The 16,361-nt window shown below is 50.9% G+C and overlaps 4 protein-coding genes across 4 annotated transcripts; 2 read left to right on the forward strand and 2 right to left on the reverse strand.

Moving 5' to 3' along the window:
* Positions 1-64: 64 nt before the first annotated feature.
* On the forward strand, positions 65-1,780 carry J7T55_008019 (mfs protein; the record flags this gene model as incomplete). The annotated part of the gene is made up of 3 exons (XM_053131171.1): positions 65-205; positions 352-797; positions 853-1,780. The coding sequence occupies 3 exons, from the start codon at positions 65-67 to the stop codon at positions 1,778-1,780; spliced, it is 1,515 nt and encodes a 504-aa protein (XP_052990854.1).
* A 2,798-nt stretch (positions 1,781-4,578) lies between these two features.
* Positions 4,579-6,160, reverse strand: J7T55_008020 (uncharacterized protein; the record flags this gene model as incomplete). The annotated part of the gene is made up of 4 exons (XM_053131173.1): positions 4,579-5,203; positions 5,264-5,399; positions 5,460-5,634; positions 5,918-6,160. 4 exons carry the CDS (start codon positions 6,158-6,160, stop codon positions 4,579-4,581), a joined length of 1,179 nt encoding a protein of 392 aa, XP_052990855.1.
* A 4,374-nt stretch (positions 6,161-10,534) lies between these two features.
* J7T55_008021 (globin-like protein) lies at positions 10,535-11,830 on the forward strand (the record flags this gene model as incomplete). Its single annotated transcript, XM_053131174.1, has 1 exon — positions 10,535-11,830. The coding sequence occupies one exon, from the start codon at positions 10,535-10,537 to the stop codon at positions 11,828-11,830; it is 1,296 nt and encodes a 431-aa protein (XP_052990856.1).
* A 1,974-nt stretch (positions 11,831-13,804) lies between these two features.
* J7T55_008022 (uncharacterized protein) lies at positions 13,805-16,022 on the reverse strand (the record flags this gene model as incomplete). Its single annotated transcript, XM_053131175.1, has 4 exons — positions 13,805-14,934; positions 15,136-15,411; positions 15,524-15,684; positions 15,997-16,022. The coding sequence occupies 4 exons, from the start codon at positions 16,020-16,022 to the stop codon at positions 13,805-13,807; spliced, it is 1,593 nt and encodes a 530-aa protein (XP_052990857.1).
* Positions 16,023-16,361: the final 339 nt, after the last annotated feature.

Consider the following 16,361-nt stretch of genomic DNA (forward strand, 5'->3'; position numbering starts at 1 on the left):
AGAATTTCCATGCATGGCGTTGCCGACAACTCTGGATGACATTGGGGAAACGACACCAAATAACATGGTGGAAGACGAAATCATCCATGAGATTCCGGATACAAGGTGGACAACTTCGATATGGAGCGAAGCCGACATACCTCAGAAGAAGAAACCAAGCCTTGTCCAGGGTCCTTGGGAACACGGCCGCATGTCGGGGAGCCGAGTAAGGGTGACAGATGAGAAAAGTCGTGGGATACGCCACAAAACGGATAAAAACATTCTCGTTATCTTGGTCTGGGTCTACTTTCTCCAAGTAACGTCCTTGCAGTCCGGGCCACACTCGAGATCGGTGACTGACAGAGCCTACAGAGCCTGGATAAAACGGTTGTTGACTACAGTACGATCCTTGGATTCCAAGGCGACCTGGATCTAGTGGGCAATCGGTTCTACTGGGTGGTCTCTATTGTTCTCATCGCTCAGCTGGTGTGGCTACCTTTCTCCGCGTTCTTGATACTGAAGTTTCCGCCGAGGACCTTGTTGCCAGTTATGTTGTTTGGCTGGGGGATTGCACAGGCCTGTACACCAGCCGCTTATCACTTCGGAGGACTTCTGGCCGCCCGGTTCATGCTGGGTATTTTCGAGGCTGCCTGTCTTCCTCTTTTCGCAATCATGACCGGAGCATGGTACCGTCGAGTAGAACAACCATTACGCGTCGCGGCCTGGTATGGAACGAATGGTCCGGCGATGATATTTTCTGCCGTGCTCTCATACGGATTCGGAAAGATCAGATCACCTCACATGGAACCGTGGAAAGCGTGAGTCTGGATTGAGACATTTGAAACGCTGCTGGGTCACTAATATGGCGACAAGCATGTTTCTATCCACTGGCCTGATGACTATCTTCACCGTTCCAATCTTATACTGGAAGCTTGAAGACAACATACAGACCGCATCATTCTTTTCAGAAGACGAGCGAGCCATGGCCATCGAACGACTGCGAGCGAACCAAGCAGGTTCTGATTCACGCGAAATTCGATGGAGCCAGATTTCCGAGGCACTCAAGGACGTCAAGACGACTCTGTTCTTCATCATGTCACTCGCCAACAGCCTTGGCTCCCAGGTACCAAATACCTTTGGGCCCTTGATGCTCGATCGTTTGGGTTACGATGAGCACACTACCTTGCTTCTGAACATCCCATTTGGGGCGTTGCAGTACATCGTTGTCCTCGGAGTCTCCTGGTTGGCTACAAAATTCCGTTGGAAATCTTTGACACTGGGCAGTGCCTTGGTGCCAGTTATCACAGGCCTTGTCATTTTATTTGCGCTTCCTCAAGATACGACGAACACGGCGGTGTTTTTAATTGGCTACCACCTCCTCTCGTTCATATTTGGTTGTAATACCCTAATACTGTCCTGGGTACTGGCCAATACAGCTGGACAGGCCAAGAAATCCGTCACCGTGTGCTTCTACAGTGCTGCCTCGTCGACAGGCAGCATACTCGGGCCCTTGCTATTCAAAGCCAGCGATGCACCACGATACGACTTAGGGCTGAAGATCACGCTTGGCGTGTATATTGGAATATTCTGGGCGGTAATAGTACAAGTGGTCAACCTTGTGCTCCTGAACCGGGCCCAGGAAAGGAGAAGAATCAATCACGAAAAGCCAGCTCGTCTACACGACAGTTCGATGGAGGAAAGGTACGTGGATATCATTGAAAATAATCAATACGATGTAGGGAACTTTGCGTTCGCAGATTTGACGGACAAGCAGAACGATGAGTTTGTTTACGTGTATTGAGAGCGTGGATGAGTAATTAAAGACTCAAATAGCTGAGCATCTGGCCTTCGTCATGATTGGAATGGTCCATTGTCTCCACTTGTCAATGACAGTTCGAGCTCACGAAATCTTTGATCTCGACATAATCAAGGAGGATTAGAAATACTTGCCTTTTTCACTCATATGAGACGAAAAGAAATGTGAACCTCAATGCTTACAAGCAGATCAACATGGAGGCTGTGGTCACAGACATTGAAAATACCCCTTCCTGTCGAGGTTGTCACAATATTGTCCTCCACTTAATATTAGGTCATAACATGATTCCGGAAGCAACCTACCTTCCAATTGTGGATTTACTCAATTCCTATTATAACCATCTGCCACAGTGGTCACCGAAATATTCTCAAAAGTGTCGAAATTAAGAAGCTGTACTAGATACTGGGTCTTAGCGCTGAGACAGGTGGTCGCTATGGATGATCCCCCAGCAGCGATTTTGTTCGCCCATTACAGTATCGTAGGTAGGGGTCAGATTTCTTGCCTTACCGCCTCGATTTCCAAGTGTGTATGCATAATCTAATCTGTACTATTCCCTGACCAGACACAAGAAATTATCACAGCAGATAGGGTATTCTCATTGCAGTGGCTGGACTGAGACGAGTATGAGGGCATTTGTTGAGTAGGTTATCCTCGCACCACACAACGTGTCATCATATTCAATGATGATACATAGACTAGAGCTCGAGATATGGTCAGAGCGCATCTAAGCAGTAAGTAGTATCAGCTCGTCAGTATCTAGGATCAGCCAAAACCAGTTAGGATGACAGCAACGACGACGATACTGAAGACATGAAGTTGAAATAAGCTTTTATGGATCTAGACACAATGACCCGCATATAGACACCATGGATCCGTAGTAAACGTCCCGGTGCTCTGGGAAGACAGCTGCGGGCCTGCGGGTGAGAGGCAGGGAAAGGGTTGTCCGGAATTCCCGGTTGTTCTTCGGAATCGACAGCCGTATCAGGGCAGACTGTCGAGTGGAAGGTGGATGCAGGATGACTACTATGTCCTCTCAAACAAAGACTATTGCTAGATTTCATACGAGTGAGTTGGCTCATCGGCAAAGGTTTACAAGATGGGAACCTCAAGATGGGAGGGGAGGAGGCTTGGCTATTCCCGACATGGTCCGCGCACAACGCTTCCATCACACAAATTTACAGCTTATTATGGCGCATGCTTTAATGCTGATGCCACCCCAAAAAAGAGTTGAGCAAAAGGGAGTTCAAAAACTTTGAAAAACATGAAAAAGGAAGGTCCTATTGGGATTCGAACCCAAGTTCCCGGAAGGATACTGATGAAGGGAATCAGAATCCGATGTGATGACCAGCTACACTATAGAACCCTTAGTGCAAGTTGCAGCGGAATCAAATTTCTTGATCCATATAGCTCATTCATGCTGTGGCGTGCAAAGCTCCAGGGCAGCGCATGTTATTTGATCTCTGCCTGATCATTCATTGTTTTGTTACAGCTGTTCCATTTTCGAAAATATCAGGGCTTGTGTGATTGAGCTTTCAATGTTGAACAAGTGCCAGATAAATTTACATCAATCGAGATGCCGCACAGTCCGTATTCGCCGAAACCGGGGTCACTTGGGAAAAATTGTTTGCCCATTTGCACACTCGTCAAACTGGTGCTCGCAGGCGTCTTGGCATCACACAGTCCATTGCCGCTTGTTGTCGACCACCAGCTGTTCAGAGTCACGACAGGGCAGATGCTGGGAAATGTTGCTCGTACACATCCACAAAAAAAAGCCTTCTCAATCTAATCATGATCACCAACACGCTGCGGGGTACGTGAAAAAAATGACGTCTCGTCAAATGCTGAGGAGTCCATCCGTTTGGCCCAAATAAACTTTTCCTACCGCAGTAGCTTGCCTTCGCAGAACTTGGAACCGACCACCACATTTCAGCGACAATACTGCTGCAGCCCAGCATGGTCAATAACACGCGGCACCTGTCCGGAATATAAGCATGCAACCATCGGATCAGGGCTCCGGAATTGGCAACTGCATTGTTGTCGGGCAATGCGTGGGTGTCTGAGATGGAGGGGCTTTTTCACGCCACATCGTCGGTATGCATTAACACTCGGTCATCGTACATGTAAAAGGCGGTAACGTCAAGGGCAAGGGCAAATTTATAGGTATCTATGCACGCTCTGCCGATGCCAGGCTGCTGCAAGTGCTGGGTCCCGTTGGCATTGGATACTACGTTGAAGGTAAACACTCGTCAGGGCAAAACGAGCTAAAGTTAGGGGAAGTGGTCGCAATGCCTGTCCATGTAGCACATTCGGACCGCCCCACGGAGGCTATAGCAGCATCTATTGACAAGGAGTCACAGCCTTCTTCTGTCACCCTGGCTCGCCTGGCACCGCATCAAATGCCCTGAATAGTGACCGGTCATCGCGCGAACTCGTCGCATTCGCTACAGTGTAAAACATGTGCCAGGGGCAGGACTGCATCGTGGTATTAGCCTCATGGGTCACGTCGCGTTGATGTCGCCATGCGAATTACACAGTTACATGGCGCTCTCACGAATGGCCACATCACTGCGTAAACCGCCCGAGTGATATTACAATTAACGCATATGCCAATCCTCATTCCTTTGATCGTACATCAGAAACCTGCAGACATTGATAAAAAGCTGCTCTGGGTATCTCTCTAAGCGCAGATGGGTCGCTCCGTAGACGCATTACAGGAAAGCCGCCATTCCCGCCAATGATACCGAAAAGCCTTGACCAAACGGTTCGTTATCCGTGATATTGAATCAACGCTCGTCACCGCCATGAGATGACTCGGTGAGCCAACTCTGATGATCCCGCCTAAGCTTCCTGCCGTTGTCTACTGTCTCAACCTCCACCGTGGTCTCAGTGGTGACCATGATGTCGTGGGGATTCTGTACCTTGCCGGCCGGAGATGGCCCGCCCGTTATGACCCTCGAAGGTGCCCGCGCCACAGCATTGTTTGCAGATACTTGTGACGTGGCGCGATGGTTGGCAAAGTGAGCCGGTTCAAAGTAGGCTGGACTAGTCAACTCTTCCTGGCTGCTCGTAATCCCGACAACTTGAGCCACCTCTAAGTCCGCTAGACCGTATATCTCGACGGAAGGTGCGATATGGGAACCGGTATCCCGGGACGACTTCTTCGTGCCAAAGTACGCAGCGTTATTCTCGGGTGCGCAGTATCGGTCCATGTTTCCGTACGAGCTCTTGAAGACGCGGGGGAACCATGTAGCCAGCAGGGGTCGTAGTGTGATGACACATGCGCATGCGATTGCGACGTTGACCTCGATGACACCGAGATAGGTAATGGGAGCCTCATTCCAGGACGTGTCCACGTTGAGGAGAGTCGTCTTGAGAGTAAATATACGAGCGAACGCGACAACACCGGTACTGCCCAAGATGAGATTAGATGCGCGAACAATTGAATACCGCAACACATTAAACACTTACCAGAAACCCACGCCGAACAACACAACGAGCACAGTCCTCTGCTTTTTGTCTAGTTGCAGAGCCCATGTGGCAGGTATAGGCGCTATAACGACTGCGAAGTCTGTCACAAGACTGACCGATGAGGTAAGTAGCCAGACTGTAAGACTTGGCAAGCAAATATTTGTGAGGTTTGTGTTCAACTGTGCCATCGGCGTACAAGCAAACGAAACAAGGAATATTGTGACAATACACCAGATTGGCACGAATATCATGAGCCACCGACACACGGCTGCCGTGCGGGTTCCTCTGAAGATTCGGCGATACTGGAGTAGTAAAGAAACCTTTGCAACCGTCTTGGCGACATTGAACATAACTTCATTGGCGAGCAGGAGCTTGATGCAGGTCAGAAGTTAGTATCAAGAGAATGGACAAGGTTCGGATGCTTATACCTCTAGTTGTTTAGTTCGATCGCTCAGTGAGACCATCCATGTATGTCTTCCCAGGCCATATACCGCCTCTGAAGCCTGTTGTCAGCTTTCAAGCACTTGAGGACGGACCGGGGGGGGGGGGCACTAACGCAGTATTGTGATGATAGAGAGACCGATGGACAATATCTGAATAGGGAATAAGCTGCTGGCCAAATGAACTCCATGGTTGACTGTTGGACATAATTACCTGAGCAACACCTATCGATATGTCGTCTAAACCAGCTGCTTTGATGACCCTGTAGCGCGTGTGCAGCCGGAGGAGAACCAGTGTTGCTGAGAACAGCACGAGGACGACTGAGATGGCAATGATTACTGGCACCTGCGTCTGGGCATCAAGTTCTGGAAAGTCGCCAGGCTCTGGCAGGTCTGTCGTGAGGCCAGTGAGGCCACTCGCCGCTGGCAAGTCGGGCTTCTTGGTTGTGGATGTCATATCGCCATCGTCTCACAAAGCGGTAGAGAGAAGCAATCCACTTTGTCTCGGCCTATTGTCCCTGCGGGGCGCATCCGTAAGATCAAATAGTACTTACGGTCTTCGGGCAGCGAGATGAACAGTGGATCGTTCAAAGAGTCGAATGAAGCCAATGCACATGTGGCTCAGGATCACCCGTGCCGTCCCTTTTGTAATTCAGCACAGGAAAACTATGCATTGATCATGACATGGCCTACGAACATGCAGGGAAGTAGTCAGAACTGCCAGCAAGGGGCCAGCATGGGGTAAGTCATGTTGAACGGAGTACTTCGGCGATGACGAATAGCCCACTCTGTCGTATCCATAGCAAACACATGGAAGCATTCCCAAGTGGGATTCCAAATTTCCGCCTGGGACAGCAGGACAATTGGCAGCGGAACCGAGATTCGTTAGGGATGCTCCTGTCGTCGACGCCTAAGTCAGCGCTGACTTGTGGGAACGCTGGGAGCACGCATCCCGTCTGTTCATCCGCACAGACTCGGGAGATGACGTCCCCGGGAGGGGCGGCTTGACGTTCGACGGGTACAACCTTGGAGGAAGCATGGTTTGGAGCACACTTGCAGAAGGGCCAAAAAGCTCTATGAATAAGGTTTCCAGAACTGGATGGATCGGGCATCGATCGGCGTTCGCATAGGATGATCGGCGTCGTGTTCACAGGTTTAGAACAGCGCAAGCTGCGAGGAGAGTGGTGAAGGAAGCCAAGCGCCTCTTCACCGATCCAGGAAGTAGTATCAAGTTGAAACTTTCTGTAGAAGATCTCGCCTGTACAGAACATTGGAGGCGAAAGACTGGATGAGAGCTATCCTGGAGGGCAATTGCTCATTGGTCCTTAGACATGCTAACGCGGAAAACTCTCCACCTCCCGTAGTGTGCAACACAGACATTGGGTGCCGTTTTGGGCACTTCTTAGGCCCCTCTTAAGGAGAACTAGTTCCAGGGTCTTGAAACTCAGCGCATGCGAGCCGGCAATCAAGAGTCTGCTCTGTGCCCAAATCTATGCCTAGGCATATCGTGAGCGGTTTTTTGGTGCATATTGTCTCAGCTAGCCCCCAGCAATGGGAATGTACAAGCAGAGAAGGCCACTGGATACATGAAAGACTAGCAATTGCCTTGTAACATTGTATCAAGATTCATTCTATGTTTGACAGACGTGGACAAATCAGACGGGCTGGGTTGGTCAATAGTCCTCTTGTACTATGATATGTATTGTCTTGTGTGCATGTGGGGCAATTCCCTGACCGAGAGGACCCTCACGGCCTGCTTCTCGCTACGAGATCGGACGCCACGCCTTCGGTGACTGAATTTCCCCTGAACTTTTGCAAGCCGTGGCGCCTTGGATCACGCCCGTGCTCGTCTGATATTCAGCACTGTAGATCTTCGCAGAGTCTTTGTCCAGTGGAGCATGGTCGCGCAAATTGAATATTGTCGGCGGAGACCTCGATTTTCACATCTGCCGGCGCGGCTGTCCGTAAAAGCTCCATAATTGGGGTGGGCCAAGAAAAAAATATTGCTGCTAATACGACCGGAGCTCGCACCTCAATTGATGAGGTTCACGGTCATGTGATGACTTGGTGGAACAAATGCTATCGCTCGGACTTCGCACGTACACTGTATTTCTGCCGCTTCTATCGGCAAACATGACTGCACCTTGGTGGCGGCTAGAAGCCGGGAAAGTAGTCGAGACAGCGAATCGATGCTGAAAGACTGATAAGGACCATCTGCAAGCACTAGCTCCGTGCCGTGCCAGGGCCAATTGACTTTGGTAGTTAGTATGAACACCAAACTGACCGCTTGAAAGTAGGCTTTCTCATGCATGACCAAAGTGACCAACCAGTCTCCAGAGGTCGGGAGGAGGAAGAAGCAAGCTTTGGGCGGGCCTCGGCCCCTGTGTCAGGTCTTGGCGAGCTTGATACATTATTGAACACTCACATCACAGTTAGTAAGAAACTTCTGCCAGTTCTTTAGGGGCACAGGCAGACAAAACAGGGCCCATGATAATGATTTTCAGGGTGCATGAGCACCTACCGCCAAGATTGGGCCGCACCGCAGTCAAGGCCAGTGTCAGAGCCTATCTCCAATCACGATCCTCAAAGCGACTAGTAGCAAACCTAGGCTAGAGATCTCATGTATGTGCCTGAGCAGTGGGGCCCGCATATATAGCGTTGGGACCAGTGGTTCGGTGGCTTTCGTAAGGTTCAGAGCTTGCTCATCGACCGCTCAGACAACAACAAAAAGAGATTAATAAGGCGCAGGATTGCTAGTACCAAGCTCCTACACTACAGCTGTTCAGGCCCCGGCTTGCAGATTCCGCACTCCCCGCTGTGATCTGCCCCTCCACCACAGGCACACTACACCCCCCCAGAACCCCCTGGAATCTGAACTGCCGGGGTTGGCGCACGCCTACATGTACAGTAGGCTGCCGTGCTGGGGCGGCGCGGGAGGAGCGGGAGGAGCCCCTGACCCCTCCCGGGGCCTTGGGCGGACATTCTTTGCAGAGGTTGCACAGTCAGCTAATATCTACAGTACGGAGCACTGCGTCGAAAGCGGCCTCGGTGGGAAGATCTCGGTTCGGCAAGGCGGCCGTGCCTTGTATCCCTGAGGCTCAAGGGTGATCTCCTTGGCACGGTTGGTAATCCCCGTCACCAGTCGTCCGTGCTTGACATGGTTGGTCAAATGCCGCTGTGCACCTCTTCTGCAGCGCCTGAACAAGGTAATATCCTGCAGAGCCCGAGCTCAAAACCCTTCGCAGCCATTGCACCACAAGCTTCAGGGCCGCCAGCGAATGATGAGTGTGGACACAAATTGGCGAATGCCCTGCGTTGGTTCGAAACCAAGTAACTGAGGTCCTGTGCAGTATGTATGTACGGCGTAGCGATGCCCAGGGATAAAAAAACTCTTGATCCCAAACCTTCTTATTCGCTCAAGTGCACATACTGTTCTGTCATCGCAATCTGAGTGGCCATCAATGGACCGGACAGGCCGGGCAAAGCATGGCCAAGTCGCAGGAGTTTCTGGGGATTTGCGGCTCTTCATGCTGTCAGGTACAAAATGACTCGGCCATCAAAAGAGAACACGAACGCCGCCATCTCCGCTGATCGTCGCAATAAAAAGATAAATAAAAAAAAAGAGCGAGAGAGAGAAGCCGACCGGCACAAGCAGGTCCAAGCCGGAACGAAAGTGTAAACTGGATATTCAGATCTGATCCTTACATGTATGCGGAGACAGCAGCAACCCCGTCCGACAGCGCGGCTGTATGACTCGCAGGGCACGCCAACCTGGTAATCTGCCGACACATGTGGAGCGGTAGCAATGGAGACAAGCAGCTCCTGAATTCCACCATATAACCCGAATCCCAGCGGTGTTCAAGACGACCCCGTGGAGACAGGCCTGACAGGCTCAAGGGCTCAGGGTTTCACAAGGCAGGAGTGGAAACCAGGGATAGTGGGCGGATAGTCAGCCAGCCTCTCGTTTCCAAAAGGCGAGGGGGACAGAGACAAAGATGTGGATAGACAGAAGCACGAACACACACACACACACACACACACACACATACCACAGTAGAGAGATAGAACGGTCAAAGCTTCAAGCCTCCGTCCACGTGTGCATCGAGAGGGGCTGGTGGTCAAAGCATATTTAAATGACCTGTCGCATGGTCTTGCTTCTGTTGCACCCCGTTGGTCGCCAAAGTGTCACTCGCTTCAGGTGCGAAGTAACACTCGCTTGTTGCAGAGCTGGGGGCTCTAGTAACCCAATACTCCGGGCAAAGGACCTCGTTTCCGAAAGCGATCCACCCAAGCCCCGACGTCATGTTGTGACAGGCAAGGGTCCATTCAACGGCTTTGCCCCCAAAATGACTGACTGGCCGCACTGCCACCACAATTCCACACGTCCCCCCCAGGGAGATCCTCGGCTGCGTACGGTCAAAATTCCCCGAATATATCTGGAACAGGGCCGCTACGCGTTCAAAGGACGGACATGACTGGCAGCAGACCCACGCTTCGCAAAAGACGCATTGAGCAAGGAAAAGTAATTTGGGCGGGGGCGGGAAAAAAGATGCCATCGGGGGGGCGGTCACCACTCGAATAGGGGGGCCCAGGGGTAGCATTACATCCGGGCTGACAAGCACAAGCATCGCCCGCGGGCGTGGGTTACAACGTGGCTCCCACGTTTTCTAATTTACATGTAATCGTACGATATAAACCAGAAGATGCCAAATCTCTATCCTGAATCTTGATATCTGCATTAGTCCGTTTCCCTTTCCCACCTTTCCTCCACGATCCCCGATATCTCCCCCGGTCCACGGCCAGTCGGAGGCTGGCACTAGCAACCTGAAGCATGGCGTTGACATACAAGGAGGCCCAGCTGGTCAAGGGGACCATACCGTTCCTTAAAGAGCACGGTGAATCCATCTCGGACATCGTCTACAGCACCCTCGTCAAAAGGCATCCCGAGCTCAACAACACCCTAAACGTGATCCACCTCAAGGACGGACGCCTGGCGCGGGCGCTGACCGTCGTCATCCTACGATTCGCAACCAGCGTCAACAACATCTCAGAGCTGATCCCCAAGCTTGAGCGGGTCTGCAACAAACACTGCACACTTGGCATAAAACCTGAGCACTATGAGATCCTCGGTGGCCTCCTCATCGAAACCTTCGAGGATGTCATGGGCCCGGCCCTGACGCCAGACACCAAGGCCGCTTGGTTGAAGGCCTACAAGATCCTCTCAAATATGATGATTGGCAGAGAAAAGATCATCTACAAGGACTTTGAAAGATACAAGTGGGGATCATGGCGCAAGTTCAAGCTGGACCGAAAAGTCTGCGAGTCCGATGACCTGTTCAGCTTCTACCTGGTGCCAAAGGACGGCATGCAGCTCCCCAAGTTCCTACCAGGACAGTACATCAGCATCCGGCTGTTTGTGCCCGAGATCGGTTACTACCAGACGAGGCAATACTCCATGTCAGACTCACCACGAGGCGGCGACTATTACCGGATCACAGTCAAGCGGGCGAAGGCGCACACAGCTTACCATGACGAGGGCATGCTCTCCAACATCCTCATCGACCGCGTCAAGACTGGCGACGACATCGAGTGCAGCCATCCGTCGGGAGACTTCTTCCTCGACACGACAGTGCCCAGCAGCGTCCCCATCGTGCTGATCTCGGCGGGGGGCGGCGTCGGCCCCCTTGTCTCGATCCTCAACGCCGTCACTGAGGAGCAGCCCACGCGCCACATATCCTGGATACATGGCTGCCGCGAGGATGTGCCCTTCAATACGCGCTTGACGGTGCTCAAACGCCGCTGCCTCAACTTGAACACAACCATCTTCAAGACGGTCCTCACGCGAGGCGACATCCAGGGCGTTACCTATGACTACAACAGCCGCATCGACCTGCCCAAGTGTTCACCCTCACTCCTGCACCTGGGCCACGGCGGCGCTGAGTACTACATTTGCGGGCCCGAGGCATTCATGAAGACGATGATGCAGCAGCTGATCGACCTGGGCGTCGACAGCAAGCGCGTCAAGTGCGAGCTGTACAGCGTCGGCGAGATGAAGCTCGACTCGGTGTGTGGATACGCGACGCCCAGCAACGGGACGCCTCTATCGTCGCCGACGAGTCTCGGTTAGTCACTTCTCTATATTGTGGGCGCTTCCCCATTTACCGCGAGATCTGCTCGCGGATGTCTCCATCGCGATCGTGATGCCCGCCGATCGGTCAGCCCGACGGGTGCTGCCGGTGATCCGTCCGGGCATCATTCGACACGAGCATCACCATCCCCACTTCTCATGGTACTTTATCATGCATCAGGTTCCAGCAGGAGTCGCTAGTCACGTGCACTATTTCCCCATCGGGACCGACATATGCTGACTGAGGCTCTCAACAGAATCTAAGGTCTCTAAAGAGTATGCCTCAAGGCATGTCCCAGGGATGGCGAAATAATTGCATAAATCTTCAGCACTGCAAGACAGACTTAAAACAAATCCTTACCAGCAAGCACAATTGGTTGGGGGACACTGGGCAATTCCTGCAAGCCGGACGATGGCACGACTCATTCACGATGCAACGGAAACCAACGGTGTGAACTCCAGGTGCAGCGCTTAGCTTCTGCAGTTTTCCGGGCAGCGTGAAGGGAAGCCAGTTTCCAGCAAGTGGCATTCTCCGGGACTTGGCGTCCTGGGGCCGACTGACTCCCCGTTCTCGACGATTTGACAACTTCTCTTCCCCGTGGAGAAGCCGAGACGGCTGCCATGACATGTCTCTTGGCAGAGGTGTCAGGGAAGCGTGGGTCGGTGGGGTAGGCCCACCTTGTTCGAAACCATTATCGGCCACGCCGGCCATAAACAGATATAATGACATTATCATGAGGAATCGGGGCGAAGGGGAAAGGAATTTCCAGGCTGTTATCGCGATTTTGTGTTTCTCATATTCTGGGCCGAATTTCCTGACTTTACTTTGGGATGGGTATCAAGGTGAAAGTTCCCGGTTTATGATGGGGGTACCAGCGGACAAAGCAAACGGGGTGACCTCAGGGTATTACTAGGAGTAAATGTGTGGTATGTCTGCGCGACTTAGGGGGGTTAATCCGATGATCTGGGAGGCTATGGTCACAGCCCCAGGTGAATAGAGGGCATTAGGCAAGCCTGGCCCCAGAATTGATACCTTAGACCACTTTGTTCCGACCCGGACAGGTAATGACTCGGCGAGAATCGAATCTTAATACCCGTCAATAGTGCACGCGTACGCGACTCAGCAACATCGCCAGAGCTCCTCTTAAAAAGCTCCTCTTTTCGGGTCAACTCAAGTTTTCTGGTAGACTTGCGGAGCTCAGGGGCTTCAGACACGGCTTTGAAGGCTTTGAACACAAGGATAGGCTTGGAACGAATTACGTGATGTTCAAAGTCACATTTCAAGCATACTCGGGTTCCCAGTGGCCTACTTGTCAGTAACAGAGTACAGGAGCTGGATACTCGCACACCAGATCATTCGCAATCGGGGGGTGTATTCTTCAAAGTGGAGTAAGAATGAAATACCAAGACTGCGCGTCCTGCACAAGGATGATGATCGAACTGAGATCACGATGGATAGGGAGCAGACGCTGCTATAGTCGACAGACAATCTAAACTTGTTAAGAAAGGTAACTTGCTCGTTCTGATTTAACGCTTGTGACCATATTGCAGACTTGCCCTTGCCCGAATATGTGCTAGATCTAGGCAAAGCTTGAAGTAAACGGTTACTTGGTCCACCTTCAGCAATAATGGTATTCTGGGGCAAGCTCACTAGACTACACACAGCCCATGTCTTTCAACAGCTTCGTTACTTGGTATAAATGCGTCTTTGTGTAACTGCCATCGGTAACTTCAAAGGGCCAGTGTGTGCACTTTGGAAAGGTAGGGCAGTTTACTGTGTCATGTGTGCAAACATGACCGCAAGCTAACCCAGGACCACACTGCAGCCAACACTCGCATAGACGAGCATGCCATTTCTTGAAAGCCAAACCTAGTGCGATATTACGGCGAGATATGAAAAGGATACAAGAAGCGTTTGAGAAATGGCATTCGATCTGCCATCCGCGTTTTTGTTGACGCTCTCAAATTTCGAGGTTAGTTGGTTATTGTTGTATATGGGAAATCTGTGTTCAGCCTCGGCATGAGCCGAAGACCATCTGTGAGGTTTTTCATTGACTCAGTATAATTTATCTCGCCTCGGCAGTGGGGGCAGTTCTTCGTGGTAATCATGCTAGTGTATGGCCTTGTTGGCGTCAGGCTGAGCTGTGTGTAGCACTTTTTGCAAAGCATGTGGTTGTTCCCGCAAGGAATCACAACCGCGCAGTCGTAGTCATTGTCCATATTGAAGTCGTCGCCGCATATCGCGCAGCTGTCTGAGGTGGCGTTGTCTAGCTGTTCCTGGGTCGCGCTCACAAAGCTCACCTCGACGTTAGCGAGAATTTGGAGCCACGTCTTATAGAAACTCTGCCAAGTGCCATTGGCCGCGTTCTGAAGGTGCTCGCCCGTGGCATTGTCGATCCTCTGATTGAGTACTTGATCGTAGGCGACGTTACCCCACCACGATCCATCGTAGTCAAGATGTATCTCTTGAAGGTCTTGAGAGGTCGCCATATTGTCCATCCTGATGATAATGTTTCGCAGCGCTAAGTTGCTATCTTCATGGTACTGCGGGCTTTGCCCCTGAGGCCGTCCGGGGTGTCCGTATTGAATGTACCACGGCTCCATGAGAAGAGAATGGAACATTTTCCCAAGCTCGAGCATGCGAATCCTGGACAAACCTGGGTCGAAGGCCAGCAGATTAAAAATGAAGCCTAGAGTTTTGTCTATGAATTCTTCGTTGCTCCAATACGTGTCTATGTCACGGCCTCGTAAAAGTGTGTCGGCACCTCTGACCGCATCCAACTGAGCCCGGTCTATTTCATCTAACAGATCCCGTTTGAGCCGTTCTGAACGAGATCTCCTATTTTCGTCGGGGTATAGGGGGACGAATTCTAAAATATCCCACGGAAGGCGCGGTGTGCCCGGTTTCATAGGGCCTGGTAGGTTATCATCTCCTAGGGCGTTCCTAAGTTCGTGGAATTCGCCTACTTCGTTTACAAACGGTTGTGTTCTAAAAAGGTCTGAATTGCCGAAGTCATCCACGTCAGGGGCTTGCGCAGGCCACCAATAAATAGCTAGGTCAGTATCAAAGTCTTCCATCATAGTTTTAGCAATTCCTCTCCTCACTATAGTATTGAGAGTTAGCTATCGGAGCACAAAGAACAAAACCTTCATGGGATGGTTGAGGTATCAGTCATCACGTGCTCATTACGTATCTCAGAAGCTGCAGACTGATCAAAGGCTTTGGGGCAGAAGCGGTGAAACAAACGGCCCATGACAGATGTCTCTTCTTGGACGGGTCAAAATTATATACAGAGCATGCTTACTAGCCGTTGAGACGTTATTTAAAACAGGAACATGTTCGGAGAGGTGGGTCTCTTTGTCTTCCCACATGCCAATAGGGTCTGGAGGCTGGTGAGACTTTTCTATTCGGCACTTGGTCTCAGCCAGGATCTTGTCCATGCTGCGGCTTAGTATTGAATCATGGATTGGGCCAGACCAAAAGCCGCGTGCCAAGCCGTCGATGGCTTCGATGTAAGTGTCTTCGTCAAAGTCAACGTCAGGGTCTTTGTTGCTGGAATATGCCCTCCAAATTCTGTACACTGGGGCCAGGTCATTGTCAGTAAATTGCCTCAATTTTCTTCAGCTATTCTCTACATATGTGTTGCTCTTTTACACAGGATCGAAGCTACTACTTCATGGGTAAGTGCTCACTGAGATATCTGTGACTCACGAACCAGATCAAATAGACAGTAAGGTATTGATGGTAGTTCTTCTTCATCAAGTCATATGCTGCCGGATTCTGCGTTTGGCCATCCGTGACGACTCGTCGATCTACGAGATTTGCCTCGCTGTGGACACTGCCTTGGCCGGTGCTGTGTATTTGTTGCAAATCAGCCCACATGAGCCGAAGATGAGATTAGACTGTTTGGTCATTTTTATTGTGACCCACCATTCTGGACAGGACATATTATAATCTTCCTCAACATCATCGAGACATTCAAAACAACCAAAGAAAGGCTCGGTTGCTGTGTCTTCGTCCACTCGTTGATCATGCCAATAATAAGGTAAAGCCTGCACATCCATTCAGTGAGCGTCGATTTTGGGGACATGAGTAAGTAGGAAAGACAAAACCGGGTCGACAAAACTAAATTTTGAGGTCCAGCAAGCTTTGTGGTCTAACTTACGCAACGCACGATCTTTTCGAGCTCATGGCTGCATGTTTGATAATGACGTTTGAGACGGATGCACCTGTAGTGCAGCTGTCAGATAGATCGATGTCATTTTTGACAATGAACAAAGGATATCCGCCTACATTTTCTCCGAATGTTCCTCAGCTTTTTCGAATATCGACAATGTAGACAAAATTATTCGCAGTCTAGATTGGAATCATTTCCATCTCACAGAGGATTTCAGCATGTGAATACACGATCGTGGCGGTATTGGGCAAGTCGGAAATTATAATGCTCCTTGGCCATTGATTGTCTTTGTTGTATCAAACACGTTTCCGCAAACAGGTTGGGGGTTGCTGGTGCCTCATGGTCCACGGTTG

The sequence above is a fragment of the Diaporthe amygdali genome (assembly GCF_026229845.1).
Source record: "Diaporthe amygdali strain CAA958 chromosome Unknown NODE_25_length_736740_cov_64_583793, whole genome shotgun sequence".
In the NCBI taxonomy this organism is placed as follows: Eukaryota; Fungi; Ascomycota; class Sordariomycetes; order Diaporthales; family Diaporthaceae; genus Diaporthe; species Diaporthe amygdali.